The following is a 21,282-nucleotide window of genomic DNA, read 5'->3' as shown; positions in this document are numbered from 1 at the left end:
GCGTCTGGCAGCACAAATGAACCAGCTGCTAGTTAACGAGATACACCCGGAATGGCTAACTGAAGGCCGGACGGTCCTGATCCCCAAGGACCCCAAGAAGGGACCGGTCCCCTCCAACTACCGACCAATAACCTGCCTCAGTACTACATGGAAGCTCCTGTCAGGCATCATATCGGCTAAGATGAACAGGCACATGGGTCAATACATGAGCGGGACACAGAAAGGAATTGGCAAGAATACCAGAGGCGCAAAACACCAGCTACTGGTAGACAGAACAATCAGCCGAGACTGCAAGACCAGACTGACCAACCTGTGCACTGCCTGGATTGATTACAAGAAGGCCTATGACTCAATGCCCCACAGCTGGATACTGGAATGCCTAGAATTGTACAAGATCAATGGGACCCTAAGAGCCTTCATCAGGAACTCAATGGGGATGTGGCGTACAACACTAGAGGCCAACTCCAAGCCCATAGCACAAGTCACCATCAAGTGCGGGATCTACCAAGGAGATGCTCTGTCCCCACTGCTGTTCTGCATAGGCCTGAACCCCCTCAGTGAGATCATTAACAAGACTGGCTACGGATACCGACTACGGAACGGAGCAGTTGTCAGCCACCTCCTGTACATGGATGACATCAAGCTGTATGCCAAGAGTGAACGAGACATCGATTCACTGATCCACACTACCAGGCTATACAGCAATGACATTGGAATGTCGTTCGGACTGGAGAAGTGTAGTCGGATGGTAACAAAGAGAGGGAAGGTAGTCAGAACTGAGGGGATTGAACTACCAGAAGGCAACATTGCAGACATAGAGGACAGTTACAAGTACTTGGGGATCCCGCAGGCGAATGGGAACCATGAAGAGGCCGCTAGAAAAGCTGCAACCACCAAGTACCTGCAGAGGGTCAGGCAAGTCCTGAGGAGTCAGCTGAATGGTAAGAACAAGATCCGGGCCATCAACACGTACGCCCTGCCCGTGATCAGGTACCCTGCTGGGGTAATAGGCTGGCCAAAGGAGGAGATAGAAGCCACTGACATAAAGACAAGAAAGCTCCTTACCATGCATGGAGGGTTTCTCCCCAAGTCCAGCACCCTGAGGCTGTATGCTAAGCGGAAGGAAGGGGGCCGGGGACTGGTGAGTGTCAGCACCACAGTCCAGGATGAGACAACGAACATCCAAGAATACATTGGGAAGATGGCCCCAACTGACCGAGTGCTCAGTGAATACCTCAGGCAGCAGAAACCCAAGAAAGAGGAGGGAGACGAGGAACCAGCATGGAAGGACAGGCCCCTGCACGGTATGTACCACCGGCAGATAGAGGAGGTGGCTGATATCCAGAAATCCTACCAGTGGCTGGACAAAGCTGGACTGAAAGACAGCACAGAGGCACTAATCATGGCAGCACAAGAACAAGCTCTGAGCACAAGATCCATAGAGGCTGGGGTCTATCACACCAGGCAAGACCCCAGGTGCAGGCTGTGTAAAGATGCCCCAGAGACAATCCAGCACATAACAGCAGGGTGCAAGATGCTAGCAGGCAAGGCATACATGGAACGCCATAACCAAGAGGCCGGCATAGTGTACAGGAACATCTGTGCCGAGTATAACCTGGAAGTCCCGAGGTCAAAATGGGAGATGCCCCCAAGGGTGGTGGAGAATGACCGAGCTAAGATCCTGTGGGACTTCCAGATACAGACGGACAAAATGGTGGTGGCTAACCAACCGGACATAGTGGTGGTAGACAAACAGAAGAAGACGGCCGTAGTGATCGATGTAGCGGTTCCGAATGACAGCAATATCAGGAAGAAGGAACACGAGAAGCTGGAGAAATACCAAGGGCTCAGAGAAGAGCTCGAGAGGATGTGGAGGGTGAAGGTAACGGTGGTCCCCGTGGTAATCGGAGCACTAGGTGCGGTGACTCCCAAGATAGGCGAGTGGCTCCAGCAGATCCCGGGAACAACATCGGAGATCTCTGTCCAGAAGAGCGCAGTCCTGGGAACAGCTAAGATACTGCGCAGGACCCTCAAGCTCCCAGGCCTCTGGTAGAGGACCCGAGCTTGAAGGATAAACCGCCCGCAGGGGCGTGCTGGGTGTTTATCTATATCTATCTATCTATCTATATATATATAGATATATATATATATATATATTTATATATTTATATATATATATTTATATATATATTAGGGGTGCAACGATACACAAAATTCACGGTTCGGTTCGGTTCGATACTTTGGTGTCACGGTTCGATATTTTTTCGATACAAAAAATGTTCATGCATTTTTAATTTGTCATTTATTAAAATTATAAATATATATTTTAACTCAAAAGTACAGTTTTTAAATTTAACCCTAACCCTTGTGCGTGTTTTTTATTTTGACAGCGAATGCGCACCTGCGGACCACTTATGTGCAGCCCTGGTTATTTAGCTCATCATATCGCAGCCACAGAAATTATTTTGTCCATGAAACCATAAAGCTGCACTTTCTTTTTGCCTTATAGTCTGATTTGTCATAACTTCTCCGTTTTGTGGTAAGCTTTTCTTTGGCTGTCACTTCTTCACCCTGACCTGTCTTATTTGGCTCAGCAGAACTGAAATGCTTTTACACACGTACTCACATAAGCTCAGCGATTCTCTGCGCGATCAACCTCTCACATGTTTAAGCTTGCTGCGGGAGATTTCACTTGTCATGTTTGCATAGTAAGCTAACGATTAATAAGACGATGTCAGAGGAATTGGTGCGCAAATTATCATCACTCACAGATCAGTGCTGTCGCTCTCTATACACAGTTCGCACGATTGCAAAGTGAAAGGAAAAAAACAAGCGCAAATTCAAACGCGACTTCAATATGTCACATATTGACAGTGGCTCACCGATGCCAATGACATAATTACCCAGCTACATTTCTGAAAGAATGCAAAAGCATTGACATATATTTTTCCTACAATAGCCCGATGGGCAGGGAAGAGATAGATTTTGGTAGCCCAACTGAAAAGATCGCTAGCTCCGGGACGTCGGGCTAGCGATATTGCAAGCCCTGTATCTGATTGAGGAATCACTCATCTTTGGAAAAGAGAGTTTATTACAGAGAAATGTCTCTTTCCAAAATAAAAGCTATACTATCCGCTTCTTCTGGGCTATATTCTCAGCAGCATAAGGAGAATCATGTGTATATACATATATACATACATATATATATATACATATATACATATATACACATATATATACACACATATATATATACATATATACACATACATATATATATACATATATACACATATATATATATATACATATATACACATATATATATATATATACATATATACACATATATATATACATATATACACATATATATATACACATATACACACATATATATATATACACATATACACATATATACACATATATATACATATATACGATTTTTGCACATGTCGAGGAGCGTGTCAGGCTACATTTCACTGTGTGTTATACTTGTATAACTATGCATGTGACAAATAAAGAACCTTGAACCTTGAACCTTGAAGGGAATGTCTTTAGCCGAGAGCCACACCTTCTGTCCAAGGTCATTGGGAGGGAGTGGAAGGCTGACAGCGATGGGCATAATGCTGGTTTCTCTCGACCGTCTTGAGGAGGTCCTCCCTGGTCCGGGTCCACACCTGCCTCCTCCTCTGTAGTTGTTGCTGTACTGTTGGCATGGTGAGGTCAGCTCCTATGGAGGGGAAAGAGTGGAGCCTGGTACCCTAGAAATGCTTCGAAGGGCGAAAAACTAGTAGCAGAGGATGTAAGAGAGTTATCTGCGTATCCCAGCAATGTCAGTTGTGAGGACCAGGAGGAAGGGTTTTGGAAGGTTACACAGCGGAGAGCCGTCTCCAGTTCTTTATTTAGCCTCTCCAACTGGCCAGTGATTTGAAGATGAAAACCTGAGCTTACACATACCTTGGCTGAGAGTGCAAAACAAAAGGTCTTCCATACTTGGGAAATTAACTGGGAGCCCTGGTCAGAAACAATTTTTGTAGAGATCCCATGAAGCCTGAAAACATGATGGGTCAGTAATTTTGCAGTTTCAGTGGCAGTGGTTAATTTCTCGAGACTGGTGAAGTGAACAGCCTTGGAAAACCTATCCACCCATAAAAAGGTGTAGTGCTATGTAGGACCAAGCGCGATGAGGTGTAGGTAAACATTGCAGCAGACCCAAAGGGCATTGAGTGTTACTCTTACTACAAACACAGCTAGAACATGCTGCCACATAATCATTTACATCCCTTTCCAATGATTCACACCACAAGTAACGCTTGAGGAACAATATAGTTCTAATCACCCCAGGGTGACAGTTGAACCAGGCAGTGTGAACCAGTGGATGACTGTAGAACAGGCGGCCCGGTGCCAGTGTCTGGTTCATCCTGCAGGGCTTTTTGAATTTTCTCCTCAAAGTCTGATGTTAGTGAGCCCACTGTGCATGAAGAGGGGAGAATGTTTGGGGGTTTGTTGAGTTAGTGGCAGCAGAAAATGGGACAGGAGGACAGGGCGTCTGGCTTTTTTCTATGGAACATCAAGTACCATAGAAAATAGTGAAGTTAGAGCAACTTAGAAATAAAGACCAGTGAGCCTGGCGAGCATTGAGTCGTTTAGTACTCCTTAGGTATGTCAGGTTCTTGTGATCTGTCCAGATGACAAAAGGCTGTTCGGCCCCCTCTAACCAATGCCATCGTAGTTCTGTTCAGTTGGAATTAGCTGGTGTGAGAAGAAGGCACAGGGCTGCAGCTTGCCTTGTGGACTGGAGCATTGAGAGAGTACTGCCCACAACCCCCGAGTCAGATGCATCTACCTCCACAGTAAACTGCAGCTTGGTGTCAGGATGGACAAGAACAGGTGGTGATGTGAACAGCTTCTTTAGTTAGACAAAGACAGCTTCAGCTTCTGAGGACTAGAGAAAGTATATTTTAGTGGAGGTAAGGCGTGTTAGGGGTGCAACTACCTGGTTGTTGTTGTGAATGAACCTCCAGTAAAAATTTGCAAAACCGAGGAACCGTTGGAGGTGATTACAAGAGGTGGGGGTTGGCCGGTCCGGTCCACCACTGCCTAAATTTTCACTGGGTCGGTCTTCACAGGATCATCTCACACTTTTGTTTAATCAGTTTTCCGTTTGATGTTTATTCAGCTGTAATCTCAGCCAAACCGATTTACTCACGAACAAATAAAACACTGAAAAAAGCCAAACAATAACATTTTTAAGTTATCTAAGTGACTTATATATCATGTTTAACACGAGTAGCCCGTGGGGGGGTTGAAAACGATATGCCGGGAGTTCGCTCTAGTGAGCCTTGAACCTGTGACATATGATTTGGCTAATAGCATGTTTCCTGTATCTTCGATTTTCCACAGATATAAACCAATAAAAGTTAAACAAAATTATAAAATAAAAAATTGGAACATAATGTTTGGGTTTCAAAGGAACTGAAAATAAATGTCTTGCGAACACCTATCTGGTGAAAAAAACTGGAATCTTTATATTAACACATAACTGTGCTACAGTATTGTTTGGTCTGTGATTTTAGGTAGCTATTAGGTGGTTGCTAGGCAACATGACAGACTGATAATATGAATAATTAGTCATTAAATTATTGTTATTGTTGTGAAAATTAAGATAATATAATCCTTTTTATAAGGCGTTAAAGGTCCATAGATGCTACAGATGGGTCATTTTAGGCTGTAGGTGGGTGGTTGCTAGGCAACATCATGACATCAATATAGGATCAAATAATATATGATATATAGATAAGAACTTTCAGGTGTCTAAGATGTACCTGTGTGCCAAGCTTGTTTGCCCAACTCCTAATTGTGTAGGAGGGGTTTGCAGACAGACACTGGATTTGTGTAGTAAGCTTTTGTTATCTATATTTGTAGATTCTGATACCAGCATTCGTTTTTAAAACACAACTCAGTTGCTATCATGAAATAAATTTACAGCAAGATATTAAACTAAATAAGTCATGTATATGTTTTTCTAAAGTGTTGTTTTGTTTTGGACAGGTATTGCAGATTGTGTGTTTGTGTAAATAATAATTTTGCTCTAAAGACATTTAAAAGAACATTATTTTTCCTTATACTTAGGAAAAAAAATGAAAATTTAGACAGAGATTTCAGTTTTGTACATATATTGATGTAATGGAATAATAAGATTTGCATATAAAACCTGGTTTTGATTTATTTGTGTCAGGTTGTTCATTTCTCAACTTGGAGCAATATCATCTTTCAAGGTGTTGCGTCAGCTTCATACAATTCTTTTGAGCAAGCATTTGCTCTTAAACATAGAGAAATATTAAAAGCAAAATAAAGAAATGAACTTTGATTGTATAAACTACTTTGAAATACATTAAAACCTCGTTTATCTTTTTTTTTTTCCAATATTTTCAGGGAAGTGCAGTTTTTTTAAATGCAGTACCTAAGCCAATGGACCGTGAATTAGTTCATTAAAATGCATTCAGGCTCATAAAAGCACCCGTATCAGGATTTCAGTAATACATATTGTTTATTGTTTATTCACCTGAATGTAAAAAATTGATAAAGTGTTGAAAAATGAGGGAAAACAAATAACATATAGAGCCGGTAAGCTACAAACCTCAAGGGGCTTGTGATAACCTTTCACCCCACAACAAAGCTCAGAGATGAAAGAAAACACCAAAAAAACAGACAGCATAAGGAAAAAATATTGATCTCCAAGGCCCAAGGAAAGCTTCGAGCTCTTAAATTCATGAGAAACAAAGACTACATTATGAACAAAGAAATGTTTTTGTGATAACAATCTGGTTGTGAGTATGCCACAACTGTGATTCTTTCTATTGTATGAAGAACTGGCAATGGCTGACGTGAAAAGTGAGAGGATAGTAAACAGCATCTTGTTTTAAATACTTAATCTTTCAATTCCATTAGGAGCAGCATTTATTAAAATGAGTGCGATACATCTATTTTTCAGGGTGAGGTATTTAATGCAAGTGATTTGTAATTTTAGTTTTTTTTACTATTGTCATATTTTTTTTTAATAACTGTTGCGATGAGTTCTAAGTTTGATCCAGATTTAGAGTAAAAGAACAACTTCATATGAGTAGAACTCCCTTATTCTCTGTCTGCACATACAGTACTGCATGTATGTTCCAAAAGCTAAATACACAGTGCCAGCATCTGGATGATGTAGTTAGCTTTTTACATCTGTGTTGATTACACTTACTTACCTTGGTTCAGGATGGTCAACGGTTTTATTTTTATCCATCCATTTTCTTCCACTTAACTGATTACTTAACTGAAGCCTTTCCCAGCTGTCACAGAGCAAAAGGCAGGGTACAACCTGGAAAGGTCACCAGTCTATCGCAGGGCTAACACATCAGTAATTAACCTAACCTACCCCCAAGCATGTCTTTGAACTGTGAAAGAAAGCCAGAGGGAACCTACAAGTAAGTACAGGGAAAACATGCAAACTTTGCACATAAAGACCCCATCTGGCTGGTCAGTATTAACCTAGGACAGGGGTTGGCAACTCGAGGCCTCGAGGGCTGGTGTCCCTGCAGGTTTTATATGTGTCCTTGAACCAACACAGCTGATTGAAATGGCTAAATTAGCTCCTCAACATGTCCTGAAATTCTCCAGAGGCCTGGTAACGAACTAATCATGTGATTCAGGTGTGTTGACCCAAAGTGAGATCTAAAACCTGCAGGGACACCAGCCCTCGAGGCCTGGAATTGCCCACCCCTGACCTAGGACCTTGTCACACAGTGGAAATTTGTATTTATCTTGTATATTGTTTTTATTCAGATTTTTAGTGTTTATTTATGAGTGTTGTTTTGTTTGCATGGTTTTATTTTGTTTCTATTGCATGGTTTTTAGTGTTTTATGTGACATGGTTTTTATCCACTGTGGACTGGCTGCACATGGGACAAATTAGCTGATAGGGACCACCTGCTGAGGCAGGGGTGTGTCCAGAGGTGGCCTATCAGCTGTGTAAAGACCTTTTAAATACAGGCTAGCTGAGCACTGAAGGAGAGAGGCCCCAGACTGGAAGGTTAATGCGGCGACCAAGTCCTGACCTCATGGAGCGGCAACAGTAAGAGACAACGCGTGTGATTGGCAGCAGGGCAGAGGTTTACCTCTGCCTGCATTTGACACCGACGCAAGGGGAGCTGTGGCGGTGGTCGCATCATGGATTCGGGTGCAGAACGCAAGCCGGGCTGGGAAGTGATGGGCCAGCGGAAGGACAAGAAGATGGATGGCTCTTTCTTGTCTGCTGAAGACGGAGCTGGCGTGGACTCTGCTCTAAAGGAGGAATTCCTGGCCTGCTGATGGACCCATAATGAACATGTGGCCTAATTATAGCCCCCTGCTATAATTGGGGGGGGGGGTTTAGTGAATGTAGAAAATGGTAGTTTTACGGGTTTTAGAATTGTTTTTAGTAGAGAGCGAACATTTTATTATGTACATTTTAAGGGTGTTTTATTTGTGCTCCCTGGCCTAGTAATAAACTGTTTCTGATCAGACCTGCATTCCTCTCTGTGCCCGTGGTATCTGACTTGCTTGCTCCCCCTTGTATTTTAAAGAATCTTTCTTTTTAGCGTGACATTCTGGCGCGACCGCTTTAGTGTTCGCCACGCGCTACAACCTTCTTATGGTGAGGCAACAGTGCTAACCACTGCAGCACCAAGGTTTTTTTTTTTCTTCATTTTTGCTGGTATGAATCCAGATTGTAATCTCAATGTGGAAACGAACTGCAAAGGATCAGGTCTCTTTCAAGAATACAGACTTAAATGTGTGATATGCAGATCTCTTTGTGTTGAGTATTCCTTTTAATGCTGAGACGACCAGTGTAGTTCTTGCATATGCAGTATCTTATATAATCTCTTTGGTACAGTAGGATGTGGGTTTGAAACTACAATACCGAGTTGCAGCGCTAAATCTGAAGGTGTGAGAGATTAGCAGATAAGAAGAAAATGCTATTATAAATGTGAGGTTAATTTAAAGCTCAAACACCAAAAGAGAGCACGACAGAAACATTAATCAACTAATGGATAGAATTGAATAATTTTATTTCCCAATGGTGTCCTTGTATTTCTTTCAGGATAACAACTTCACCATGTTCCAACATCAACAAACAAGTGGGTCCAATCTTACATCTCCCAGAACACAACTTGAAGGTCACCCTGGATCTCATAATGTGAACCTAACACCTCCACGTAACACCAGTATGCAGCCTCATTCCAGTGGGAAAGCTGAACCTGGGCTGTTTCCCACACGGTGCTTCTCACCTAATGGACTGGAACAGAAGCGTGGTCCAAGAGTTTCAGAGAAAGTAAACCGGGTTCTTGATGTGAGCAGCAGCATATCAGTTTGTAGAAGACTCCTGCAAGAAGTCAAATTGGATGATTCAAAACAGCACAAGGTAGGGGTTACAATTTTAACAACCATCAGCTCTCACCCGGTATCATGGCTCAGTATTTTTGTGATAGTTACTCATAGCTGAATAGTGCTCAAATTTATTGCTGAAAAAAAAAAAGAGATTCAGATCACCTCTTATTGTGTCAACACCCAGGATGGCATGCTCATTAAGATGTCACACTGACCAGTGAAGACACACTTTACAACCCATGAAAAATCGTGTTCATTTGCATTGAAAAGAAAAAGTTAATATTTGTTTTATTCATATTTTTTATATTTACTTTAAGATCTTTAATTTTATTGTTTCAATTCAATTATTTGCTGAAAATGAGTGGGGTAAGGGGATGCCCATAGCTCAAAATTAGAGAATTAAAATTGCAGCATTACAGAGCTTTTGGACTCATTCAAGCACATTTTTTGGTTTCATGCACTGCAAATTTGCAGTCTTATTGTCTGAGCCTGAGTCTGAGTCACTCACAACAAGCCCCGTAGGCAACTGTTTCCACTAAAAAAGCTTTGATGAGTCCACTACACAATATTTGTCTAGGACCAATCATCAAAAACACAAAGTTATCAAGTGGCAAAAAAGAAAAAAAGTTGAGACTGAGCAGGCTAGCTCAAACAACCAGACATGTTTGTCTGAAGTTGTTGGAGTCCACAGCAGAATAGAAATGAGGGCTAATGTTTATGTTTTACCCCCTTGAAAATTGATTAATGCAGCATGGTTTAATGAAAATTATTTTGATTAAATTCCATCTTTGGTAGATGGGTTAACTCAATTCTTTTAGTATGCAGTCATAAAGGTGCTGAGCTCTAACTGTGATGTGCAAGTGGGGGTTTGGAGTCCTTGTGGCAAATGTGCAGCTTATTAAAAACTTTGATGTTCGTACACCCAGCTGTCTCTCTTTACTCATAGTAATGTGTGATCACTGCTGATTTGGACAGCTAAAAAGAGCTGGGGAAAAGGTTTGCCGGATCAGTCTATGGTCTGTTACAAATTGAGGTAGGCCCCAGCACCAGTTGAAACGATCCAGGATCAGAGGATAGTCAACTGAAGCGATCACAAGGCCTGAAGGGAGATCTGTCACTTGATGGTTGCTTTCTGCATTTACACAACTTGCTGCTGAGTGATATCCCAGTTTCCTTCATCAGTGTAGCTCCTGACTGCTGATTTGTGCCAACTACAGCAGGCAACATGCAGTGAAGGCTTTGACTGAAAGATTGTCTGATGAATATGACAAGGAGTTTGTTTCCCTCCCTGCAGCCTTGGTTTATTGACTGCTATTGATTCGTCACCAGGGTATCACAAGACTTCCTTACACTTTGTCAGAAAAATCCTGTTACCATAGTCTGCTAAATCAATAGATCCACAGTTAAAAGACATTTCCTCAGTGGGTCAAAACAATGGCGTATGTCCAGAATTGCCTTGAGCTCTATCTGGGACTAAAGCTTATTGTTAAGACTTTCAGTACTTTATTTGTCTGCACAAAACATTATATCAGTGTGTATATCTGACTGTGACTAAGTGCAAGGTATTGTATTGTGGATTGCTCCCAAAAAGGTAATCTCCGTTTTATTGGTGATAAATTTGAAGGAGGAAGAAGAAGATGAGACACTAAAGCCTGTTGATTCCAGTCATTGCGACTCGGACCTGCTCGGCAGTCCGCAGACACAAGATGATGAGGAGCTTCGAATGCTGGCTAGCCTAAAAAGAGAGCAAGAGGAAGATGAATGTAAAGCCTCGGGCCTCAGTGCATCTCAGATCCACCGGTGTAATGTCAGCATCAGCATGAGCAGTGACGATACTTCTACATGGACCCACATCTCTCTGGTCTGTATTGTCCAGCTTTGCTACTCTTCATATTTTATTGACTCTTCACTAACAAGCAGCACATGTGCAGCTCATCTACCACTTACAATCATTAGCACGTTGTTCCTCTTTTTGTCCTCCTGTCTCCAATATTTTGTTTGACCCGGGTTGATCCTCATTCTTGCTCATTTCCATTTCAAACCCCAACTTACACCACCATGAAGTGCTAATGCACCTCTTCCACCAGTATGTTTTTGCATTATAAAAGGTTATTGAGATAGAAATACATTAATTGGCCTCTTCCAGTTTTTAAATATACACTGGCGCAATATCCACAGGTCCCTCAGTGACTAAAAATTATTTAGGTCATTTGAAAATTTCCCCAGAGATCTTTTTTAGAATTTAAAGATGGTGCAGTTTTCTCTCGGCTATTGAAGGTCATTTAGATCTATGGTCCATTAACAAAAGTATGTTTCACTTATGGAGAGATAACACTATCATGCCTGGCTCTGCTGAGTCCACTGTAGGATCCCCAGTGAATAAAATCATTACAAATTCTTGAGTTATACGCCTGTTACCATTTCTGTATATTCAGGTATCCATTAATGTCCTAAGATTTAAGGACACAATGAATAGTGCTATTACCTCAGGGATTACCACCTCATTGTTTCTATTGAGGACACAATTATGTGGCCACCAATAAAGACATGTATCTTTAGACCCCACTTTAGGATTTACATTTTACTCTATCATGCCCTGAAGTTATGTTTTTTTTTCTTTCTATCTTTCTTTTTTTTTCAATTAGCTGTTGTGTTTATAATTGTAATGTATGGCAACAGCACCACCAACAGTATTGTAAGAAAACACTTTGCTGATAACGTGAAAGTGAGGAAGATAAAGAAAGATACCACACATTAAACAGATCACAAATGAAGAGAAATAGAGATATAACATTTTAGTGAATCTAACACCTAAAACTTCCATCAAAAGGATAGATTTCTCTAAAAAAAAGACACTAAGTGATTTCAAGACCTAAATAGTCATTGTCTGGGGCTGGGACTCCTCCATTGGCAATGATAATCCATCTCTGGACCCTGGATGTTGTGATTCAAGTGGTTTCTGCTGCTGTGATTTATGGCAGTGCAGACTAAACTTAACCTCCAGACAAACGTGTGCTAAGCTTCCATTACAATGTTGAAAACAAAACACTACAAAAAAAATATATTACCGGTATATAAAAAAGTGTTATTATTTAATTCTTCAATAAAGAGTCTTACATGTAAAGAAATAAAGAAAAGGGTGCAAGAATAATGGCAGATAAATAATTGTAGTTTCATATTTTTTTGGTAGCTCATTCCTATTTGTAGGCAGCACAGTATTTAAATCCAAGTACAGCTGTTAGAATGTCCTATGACCTGATATTCTAAGTACTGTATTTAAATTTAAGCTCTGAACAAGGCAATCTTTGTAGAAGAGCCTTGTAAATAAACGGCATACAGTCTTGCTCTCTCCCTGTTTGTTAAGGATGAGTATCCCACAAAGAATGACCTGTGATAGATCACAACACACTGTGGTTAAGCAAACATGCATATGAGCCACTGTAAAATAATCTCATAAAAAATAGTTTTTTCTGTATAAAAAAAGTAAAATAAATTTCTCTTTCATTTTCTAAGTTGTCTGGGATCCAGTAAGCATCCTACGTATTTAGAAACACTAACAGATTCAGTTTTATGACCATGGGGGGAGTACGCTGGTTACTTTGTGGTGACCTCGTGAATAGCATGCACTTAGTTTTATCACTTTAAACTAAGCTTACTTTTGATGAGAGATTTTGGAAATGCATCAAAAGAGGCTGTAGATTTGCAAAGGTTACATCAAGGGAAGAGCCAGTGGCATATAAAATTGTATAATCTCCATAAAAAAATGTACATTATAGATTAAATGTGACGAATTAGATTTCTGACACAGTGGTATGTTGTCCTAGATGTGAAACATATTCTTTGTGGACACATGGCTACAGCAGTGTCATTTTAGAATAAAAATGATACATTTGCAAATCTGATAATTGCTGTACAAGTGGGAGACTGAGACAAAAAAAAATGTAAGCAGTGTTTTTAGTAATTTAACCTGAAGAGTGATTTTTTTTTTTTTTATTTGATAAAGAAAATTGACTAATTTGAAATTCTGGCATCAAAATTGTCTTCAACATAAAGTTACCCTGTCAAACACATCTCACGATGGAATTAAAGATTTAAAAAACATTTAGCCATATCACTTTAATTAATGGGAAGTTGGTAATTAAAAAGTTAAAGTGATTTAATGATTATGTGACTGTGAAATCTACAATAAATCGAAGTGCCAAATGTTTTCTTTTTAATGATTTTACTAAATCAAACGATCAATCTGCAGTTATATGTTGGATTATTATCCAGACCCCGCCACAGTCCTGCAGCCACCCCTCACTCAGCGTCTCAGAGTGCCACTCACTCACAAGTTCTCCTGCTGCACTGAGGGAGACTCAGCGGTGCATCACGCTGTCAAAGTGTGTGCTTTGTTAAGCAGGAGAGGAAGCCGCTGGGATTAATTTGTAAATTTGACTGCTCTGCTTTGGCAAACAGATAATAATGCTTTGTTAATGACACATAAACACTGTTGATCTCTCTCATCTCTGACCAGCTACTTCCACCTCGTAGTTGATGGGTTTGGTTTCTTAGCATTGTTACATACAAAAATCCTGACTATCTGAATGTTGGAACAACACTGGTAAAAACCTTCATTGTGAGAAAAACTGCTTGTTTTTCTCATGATGTGTCTTCTACCAAATAAAAAATACATTATGGACACAAGTCTAGGCCTAAATATTTGATTTTCTTAGGACGGGGTCTTTAAATTTAATGGAGTTTATTATTATTATATGTGTTATTACAAAAATTATATTGGAATGAAGAGTGAGAGGTCTGAGATTTAGTTTTGTAATACAACCCAGTCTGTAATTTTTCATGGGCAGATGTAAAGTGGAAATAAATAATAGAAAATAGCCACTTGAGGGGAATTCAGCCACCATTCATTTGTCTCAAAGAAAATACCTGGTTAAAAAAAGCAGAAAGCTATGGAAATAAATTATCTGTCATTTGTTGACTCGACCTCTCTGCCAAATAGGTTTGTGCAGCATAAGTTTCCAAACAAACACTTTACATGCACTGCTCTGTTTTAATATTTTCCTAATAGATAGTTGCAGAAACAGAAATCAGAACCTAAGACTATGTCGATCAGATACATGTGAAGCTCTTTAGATTTCTGATTGTTTGATCCGGCATACAGGGGAATAAAGGATGTATAATGGTTGATATATAAAGGGAAGAGTCAATAAAGTCCAAGGTGTTTCCACCAGGGAGACAATACAAACATTATAGATGTCAGCTCCAAGAGCAAATGAGAAGTGTGTGGGCTTCGCAGACACACAGCAGATAGTGTGCCAGGCAAGTCATCACATTGACTCCCAAGCTACTGACAGCCAGCGCTGCTATATTGAACATCCTCACCACATTTTGCTGTTTGGTCACGAGGTGATGTTTGTTCAAAATAAGTGATGCACTTCTGTTGGCAGCAGATGTACTTAGTGCTCTCTTTGAAACTGGAGTTCATGCAGGTGCGATCGACCATGTGAGGTACTGGGTTTAATGTTACAGTTGGAATATAGAAATGGTTGCTATTTCCTAGATCCCCAGAGTTTCTCCATCCCTTGACAGGCAAGTAACTCATCATCATCATCATCATCCTCGGTCCATATTACCAGCAGAATTCCACAGGCTGCAATTTTAGGTCCTGTCTTATTCTAAGAAGGTGATTAGATAAAGAAGGTACGGAAGCATACAGATAGCTAAAATAAACTCAAGAACTGTAAGGACTGCAGCTTCAACATGAGTGCTTCTTCATCAAAGTCATGTAATGTAATAGCCTTTAACAGCCACTACGCTTAAAAATCCTCCTGAGGCTATAATATGGTCTTTAACTTTGACAAGATGGAGAGGGTAATGTGCTTGTGTTTCATGCAGCTGAAAATGAGTATATATTAAAAAGGAAATCATTGCTGTCTTCTACCTGTAATTCTACCTATGCTTTAGGTCCTTCATACTTACAGAGTATAGGGACATCTAAAGTTTTGAACACATTATTAGATTCCACGGATTACTTGATCACGGTTTGTTCACCCTTTATTGCTCACCCATCCCTCCTGTTCCTTACTGCTCAGATTTGTCATACTTGATTTTTATGCCAAGGCACAAAACATAGAATTAGGTTTTTGCAGTACAAGGATTTTCATCAACTGTTAATTTGTAAAGAAGAAAAAGAAGAAGAAGAGTAAAGGCTAATTTGTGGTTGGACTAAAGCTTTTGTTAACAAAGAAAAATGTTCACTTAGCTTAATTTTCTCAGGTGATGTTCTTTATGTGTAATTTCAGGGAGCCTTGAACGGGCAACTTTGTGGATGTCCTGAACAGCTGTGTCTCCACAAAATGTTGCTCCTCATGCTTTATTTATATCTGAGTGACACCTCACAGCGCGACATGGCACAGTTTAATTCTCTGGCAAGACTGCATTAAATGCATTAATTCATGAATCTGCACAGGAAAAATTATAAATTTATCTCTTGATCCTGAAGGACTCAACCTGTATTGCAAAAGTAGTGAAATATCAAAGCACATTGCAGCAGTTGCCTTTGACTCAACGACACGATGTGCACAACAGTAGCAAAAGGCCCAGTGACACTTATCAGTTACAGGTAAGTGTTGTGGCACAATTTTCATAGAGAGACAGGGCGACTGGGCTTAAAAAGGAGTCAAATGGCGGCGACCTTCATTACTGCCTTACTGAATGAAACAGGTCACTCTGAACCAAAAAATATTTTCGATTTTGATGTGCTGCACAAGTAAATCTTTTTCCTTTTTGCGCCTTAATCGAGTACTTGGTGGTCTTTTCAACTGAACCTAATGAGAATTCTTGGGAAAAATGATTTGCATTGGAGCATCTGGTGACATTTTAACACAGCTTTCCTCTACTTCTGCTCTAGCCAACTAATCAGGGACACCACTATCAGACGGAAATGAACCCCTTCCTGCAATCAAACCCCAGGTAAGAAGTGTGTGTTATTACACACACTATTTTTTTTTTACACATTATTTTTTAGCATTCCAGTGTATTATACATGGAAGTCTGACTATTAACCCTCTCAGGCTCAAATTAAACTTTTTGTTGCTAATGCACAACCAAGTTCTGCAGTGGTACTTCTGAGTAAAAAAAACTCATAAAATATGTATGTGGGGTAATCAGGTTGTTAGTTTTTAACTGTTGCAAATCGGCAACGCCTGCCTTGAGAGGGTTAAGAGACCCTTTATTTAAAATGAATGGACACATATTTTAAATTGTTGATAACTTCAGCAAGTAGAATATAATTTTTAAAGTCCTGCTGGTGTGTACCTTCAAGCCTCTATTTATAATTGGCTCCATCATCTAGATTGGATGGTTATGAGTCAGTGCAATATTTGTTGCTAAATGTCAGCTGTCAGGTAGATTTTCTGAATGGGGCTAACCTTACTCACATGAGTGCAAATAACCTGGAGGTGTGGTAGGTACAGTTCTTTTATTCTCGTAACACAAAATTGATAAGGGTAATAGTAATAGAGAAGCTAATAGAGGAGAATAGTACTGTTCCATCCCCACCCTCCAAATAGAGGCTTCAAGGTATTATTTCATATACAAGATATACATCTGTGGGGCTTTCAGAGTTTGATCGTGTTCATTTCCTTCTGATAGTGGTGCCTCTGATTAGCTGCCCAGAGCAAAGGTAAAAGAAAGCAGTCCGAAGATGTGTCATTGTGCTTGTCAGACTTGTCAGAAGTTGTTAAAGCATTTGTTTGTTTGCTATACAGTAGACATCAGCTTTCAGATTCACCTGAATTCAAAATGCACGTGTTAGATTTTCTGCACAGCAGGGGCTTCGGTTCAGTAATTCATAATGCAAAACAGCCATAAGACACGTTCCACCTTGCTTTGCCTACCTACAGCTTAAAACCAAATAAAATTCTCTTCAAAAAGAAAGAATATTGATGGATGGCTTTGTATTGCTGAGGGCGAAAGAAAAAAAAGTGTTATATCCAGTATCAACTTAAGGCTTATGAAGTGTGAAACAGAATAACAGAAAAGATATTTTAGAAGTTGGAGAAACGCATCCCTCCCCCAAAAAAAGTAAATAACCACCAGAGGTTTATCAAGTAAAGGTAAAGAAATTTTGCAAGCTTTCAAAGACTTCTGAAAACATCCTTTGACATGTGTTGAGAATTACAGATTGTCATTATGTAGCAGTGAAAGGAGAATGACTAGATCCCCCCCCCCCTCCCCCCCCCCGGCCCCTCTCGTACTCGTAAGTTAAATAGGATTTGTCATTGTCAAGGCAAGATGAAGTAAAATGTTTTCTATAACCATCATTTTTGTGTGTGTAAGTGTGTGTGTGTGTGTTTTCTTCTAATGTTCCTTGAAGGGGAAAATAGCTCAGAATTAAGGCTTGAGTCAAACACCTCTTGGAACAGATTCAGTGTGTTGATTTAGAGCACAAGGTGAAAGAGTCTCAGAAATACAGCTCAAATACTTTCAATTTAACAGATTAACACTAGGAGGATATTACTGCCCACTTCACAACACTGAATACCATTATTTCAAACTCGCTTTCAGGTGTTTTTATGCATCTAAAAAACACAAAAAAACAAACTGCGGCAGGGTACGAATAGATCCAGTTCACCTTGGAAGGTTCTGGAGAAATCCTGTAGCCCCACAGCTGGCAGTTATAGAGCCGCGTCCCTGCACACCTCCATCTCTTTGTGAATATAGACAACCATGTGGTCTGTTACACAACCATGTTGTAGGTTACAAAAGAAGACAAAAGAATTGCATCACGGTTTCACTACTGAAATTACGCAACCCCCATCTCTCAAACACATTTGATTTGTTGATGAAAACCAAGGTAGCATGGTGTGGACATGTGTAGACTTCCTTGAGCTGAAATCTTTGTATTTGCATTACTGTATCATGCAGATTTAAAGATTTCAAATTTATCCATCCAGCCGACTGGCAAATATCTAGTTAAGCGATGCTGTTTGATTGAATAACCACTGAAATTAATATTACTGTTCACAAACACTGACGGAGCTCTGCAGCTTCCACAGCTGTAGTCCTGAAATGAGACTTCGAAGTAAGCCTCGATTTACATACTGAATAGCAGCTGCACAGGATTTGTCGTTGTTTTCTTTCATTTCTTTTAGGCATTGCATTCTGAGACACCCTTACAGAGAATTCTATCATGGTGTTTTTTGAGCATCCTGGCACCACTGCAAGGCTTTCTTGCTGTTGAGAGCAACAGCTTCCCTGACAGCTAAAATGCCCCGATTGCTGTGCTTAATGTTGCCAGGGCTTTTTTGGCATTTTAACATGCTTCTTTGCACGTAATAATTGTGTCTGCCTTTGGCTAGAATGCTAAAGTTGAAACAGCAAATAAGGCTGTCAGTGAGACTTTGACTAGAAATACAGTTGTACATTACATACTATTGTGAACTTTTGTTACCACCGTGTGAGACAAACAGAGTTTCTTGATACTGTTTCTTTTCGAGATATTTAGAAAGCTCATTTTCAGTACACTCAACCACTGTGCAAAAGCAGTGTGCTTTCTCTAATTGAATAAAACCAATTTATTCCCTTTATCTCTGGTCTATATTTGGATTATAATGACTTGAAAATCTAAGAGTTTAATCACTCTTGCCAAGTCCCACTTAACAGTTTGAAGTTCAATTTACAGTTCAGTAGCAGAGGCTTTTGTCCTTGAAAATTGCTTCCATTAACTTTTGTACAATGTTCCTGCCTATCACGCAGTCAAATGGGTGTTGAAAAGAAGAGGCGGATGCTTTTGTTAGAAAGAAAAATCAGAGCCTCAACAGAGATAATGCACTTTATCACTTAAAGACATAAAGAATATGAAATGAATGTACGCTTAAATGTATGGGAAGATCAGATAAAAAAGGAAACCTTCTTTCTGTAGGTTTAATGTATCATATAATTTACTCTTGATCATAGGAGGGTTTTTTTATTAGCTATTATCAGAAGACCACATCACTAAAGAGGACTGCTCATAAGTAATTTCTGTATTTTAATATTTCCCAGTAAAGATTTCCCATGGTTTAAAATGGAGCACTGTAACAAAAAATAATTTCCCCCAGGGATCAATAAAGTATTCTGATTCTGATTCTGATTAAAAACATGGACACAAGAGTAGAGCCAGTGAAAATAAAAAGTAGTAGTATTAAGTACACCATGGTGTAAAGGATCACACTGTAGAGATAGCATGAATGGTTTTCTAGTTTAGGTAAAATACTTTGTTTTGAGAAAGAGTGACATTATCAATCGCTGCACTTGATGATGGTGAGGCGGGCTTAGCAGAGAATATTGTGCATAAGACGATTATACTGTAATTCCTCATTAAATATGCTATGATGTGTTCTCATGAGAGGTTTTGTCCAAAGGCAGAAGATGTTAATGCATAATTGCACAACTGATGTATAGCCAAAAATGATTATGGATGCTGTTTAACAAATGAATGTTGCATTGCCTCCAAGTAAAAGAATTCATCTTGTGATATTTTCTCCTCTGGCTGTAATCTGTTACGCCATACTAAAACAGAGCAGTGTTTTCATTTAGTGGAAAATGACTGATGTATAGTTGTAGCCTGAGTACATCGCAGACGGGAGGATAAACTCATTTAGAGAGAAATGAAGTCATGCTCTCTCTGAAGCAGGCAAGGTTAAGACCCCTACTCCGTGCCCGAATGTGGACACTTGGAAGTCACAGCTTGAGTCAAAATCTAATAAGTGATCCTTCAAGTAAAACTGTGGAGCTGCAGGAGAAGTGGCTCAAGGACAGTGGGAGCTTAGATGGGCTTCTCAGAACCCACGATGATGGGACTTCATTGTTAAAATGTCATAGAGTAGGTTGGTAAGTGTAATGGTATGTGTTGTCATGTCTGTCTGCTTTTATGGTCTTTTCCCTAGGGAATGGATGGATGTGCTCAGCCCTCCTATTATGCCTCCCAGCCAGCAGAGAAGGTCAGGCAACACATGGAACAATGGGGGAAGTCTAGTCAGAGGTACAGAAACCTTCATATTAGTCCCTTTGCCTGCAGACTGCCTTTTTGTATGTGAAAGTCAGGAAGACAGAAAACAATCCAGTGCTGTAGCATTAACACTAATGGCATAAATGGATACAGCTAATGGAAACATTCACTGATGTCAGAGCTTGCAGAAATGTTAGGGTACAGAAATCCACCAAAGACTACACACAACATGGTGGGAAAGCAGGTGAAACTGTATCTAATTAAGAATAAAAAAAAAAAATAAGAGTGAAGGTCTGTGTCCTCCACATTATGCCAAAGGTCACAAGAGACAGGCTCATTACAGGTCTGTACCCCCTAGACACATGGACAAGGTTAATTGATGAAACCTTTCCAGTTTACAACATCATTTTTAAAGCTCTTACACAATGTGTCTTATAATTAGTTTTCATTATTGTTGCCCGAGTTCTGATAAGATAAAATGTTCGTCCCGGAGCATTCCATAACCTTTTTAGTGTTTAACTGCCCGTCAATTTAACAGCTAAATTCTCATGCTTTAAAGTCGTGGGGATTACAGGGAATCTCTTTACAGCTTCATAATGTGGTACTGGGCCTGGGTGTCTTGGGTCTTGATTGATGAAGAAAAAAATGGCAGCGGCAGAAAACTTAAATCCACCTGAGTCTGAAGGTCACCCCACCATCCAGACTTCTCATTTTATTCCAGTAACAGCTGACAGAGTAGGCTCTTATTCATATCTGCTATGGCTATTCCGGTGTGCATTAAAAACATGATGTCTTACACTTATACATTTTATTTGTGCAAATTCCATTATGGATCGCTGTTGTACTGTTAGTTATGTACTTTTTGAACAGCT

General features: G+C 40.0%; 1 protein-coding gene across 5 annotated transcripts in view; it reads left to right on the top strand.

Moving 5' to 3' along the window:
• cfap20dc (CFAP20 domain containing) overlaps window positions 1–21,282 on the top strand; it is a 41,283-nt gene that overhangs the window by 14,580 nt on the left and 5,421 nt on the right. The window contains exons 12-15 of one of the 5 annotated variants that reach the window (XM_085457102.1): window positions 9,131–9,451; window positions 11,042–11,278; window positions 16,328–16,389; window positions 20,349–20,443. In XM_085457102.1, coding sequence (XP_085313228.1) covers window positions 9,131–9,451; window positions 11,042–11,278; window positions 16,328–16,389; window positions 20,349–20,443 — 715 coding nt within the window. Of the gene's footprint in view, window positions 1–9,130; window positions 9,452–11,008; window positions 11,279–16,327; window positions 16,390–20,348; window positions 20,444–21,282 lie in introns of all 5 variants that reach the window. The other 4 variants (XM_085457101.1, XM_085457103.1, XM_085457105.1 and 1 more) reach the window with 4 other exon arrangements.

The sequence above is a fragment of the Copadichromis virginalis genome, linkage group LG5 (assembly GCF_057382275.1).
Source record: "Copadichromis virginalis isolate Kocher_CV1m ecotype Utaka linkage group LG5, C_Virginalis_male_GT1.1, whole genome shotgun sequence".
Classification (NCBI taxonomy): Eukaryota; Metazoa; Chordata; class Actinopteri; order Cichliformes; family Cichlidae; genus Copadichromis; species Copadichromis virginalis.
The sequence above is the reverse complement of the archived record's forward strand: the minus strand, read 5'-3'. Positions and strand labels throughout refer to the sequence as shown.